The 1,650-nt window shown below is 51.6% G+C and overlaps 1 protein-coding gene across 1 annotated transcript; it reads left to right on the forward strand.

The window, feature by feature from the left end:
• Window positions 1-695: 695 nt before the first annotated feature.
• LOC119586865 (ATP-dependent RNA helicase A-like) lies at window positions 696-1,650 on the forward strand. Its single transcript, XM_037935595.1, has 2 exons — window positions 696-784; window positions 918-1,650. Exons 1-2 carry the CDS (start codon window positions 773-775, stop codon window positions 1,638-1,640), a joined length of 735 nt encoding a protein of 244 aa, XP_037791523.1. The 5' UTR covers window positions 696-772; the 3' UTR covers window positions 1,641-1,650.

Below are 1,650 nucleotides of genomic sequence, written 5' to 3' on the forward strand. Positions count from 1 at the left end.
GCATATTGCCTCATCTATCAAGAAAACATTAAAGTCATTATGAGGTAACCGGCCGTGTGTGTGTTATTAACGTCATTCCAAGTGGTCAGTCTGCTACCAATGGCGTAGTTTCATTTTCCAAAGTGATCGGCACTATGTGGGAATTAGGGTGAGGGTGAGGGGAGGGGGGGGGGTCGCGACACGGGTATAGAAGGGGTGACGGACAGGGGCACATGTGAGGGAATTTTGGAAGAGAAGGGGATGGAAGAGGTAAAAGGGAGGGGGGGGGGGAGTGAAGAGGCAGAGATAGGTAAAGGTATAGAAGGGGATGGGGGCGGGGAAAGGGAGAGGGAGTTGATGGCAAAGAAAAAGGTTATGGAAGAGACAGAGGGTGGGGTAGGGGTCAGCGGGTTGGGAGTAGAGGAGACGGTGCGGCACGGGTGAGAGAGTTGATGACAGAGGAGGTAGGGTATGGAAGCGATGAGTGAACTAGGTAAGGGAAAATAATGGAAGTATTAGGGGTCGGGCAGGGGTGAGGGGGCTTGGAGAGGGAAGAGAATTGATGAGAAGCAGCAGAGACAAGGCAAGAGTGAGAGGAATAAGAACAGAGGCGAAGGAAATGGAAGGGGGTAAAAGACGCGATGGGAAGAAGAGAGGAAAACTATCTAAGGGGCGGGGCAGCTCTCGGGGCGACCTCTGAGGGCGTTGGGAAGGAGAGCAGGAGAATGGTGGAGCGAGAGGAAATGCAGCATATAAAAGGGAGCACTTGGAGCGGGATAGCATTACTTCTAACATGAAGCTCCTGGTAAGTCAGGTCAATCGGTGAGGTGTCAGTGAGTGTGCTTGGAAGGAAATGATACGAGGAAAAGAAATTAAATCAATGAAATACTGAAATCGTTATTAAGCAATATATGTCACGCTGTTTTCTCATTTTGCAGGTCTTAATCTCAACACTCGTAGCCACGTCGTTAGCCGCGCCTCAAGGCTATAGTCTGGGTACGCCCTCAGGACCAAGTTTTGGCATTGGAGGTCCGGGTCCAGGGTTTGGCTCAGGAGGATGCGGCCACGGACAGGTGCTGCATGTCGACGGCAGATGTGTCACTCCACGTGTCAACCGTAAAGTGTACTTATATGACGCGCCACCAGCACCACCAATTTCCTACGGTCCTCCTCCTTACATCCCTGAGCCAACCATAGACACAAATATTGTGTTCATCCGAATTCCTGAAGGAGGACAAGGACCAGATCCCATCGTCGTACCTCCACCACAGCAGAAACACGTCCTATATGTCCTTAACAAACAGACACAACAAGGACAGGAAGTGATTGAAGTGCCAGCACCACCAGCAACTAGTCCTGAAGTTTACTTCGTGAACTATGCTGACGGCGAGAACCCAGTACTTCCCAGCGGAGTTGATCTCCAGAGTGCCTTGAATGCAGCTTCCCAGGGAGGCGGACAAGTGATTGGCGGCGGTGTCGGCGGTGGATTCGGAGGCGGCATTGGATTCGGAGGTGGTGCTATAAGCGGAGGTTTCGTAAGCGGTGGCCACAGTGGAGAATTTATTTCTGGTGGAAGCAGCGGTGGATTTATCTCAGGAGGTGGTTTCGGTGGAGGCTCCAGCGTTGTCTCGACACCATCAAATCTTTACAGTACACCATAGCTTCTCCATC

The sequence above is a fragment of the Penaeus monodon genome, chromosome 22, assembly GCF_015228065.2.
Source record: "Penaeus monodon isolate SGIC_2016 chromosome 22, NSTDA_Pmon_1, whole genome shotgun sequence".
Classification (NCBI taxonomy): Eukaryota; Metazoa; Arthropoda; class Malacostraca; order Decapoda; family Penaeidae; genus Penaeus; species Penaeus monodon.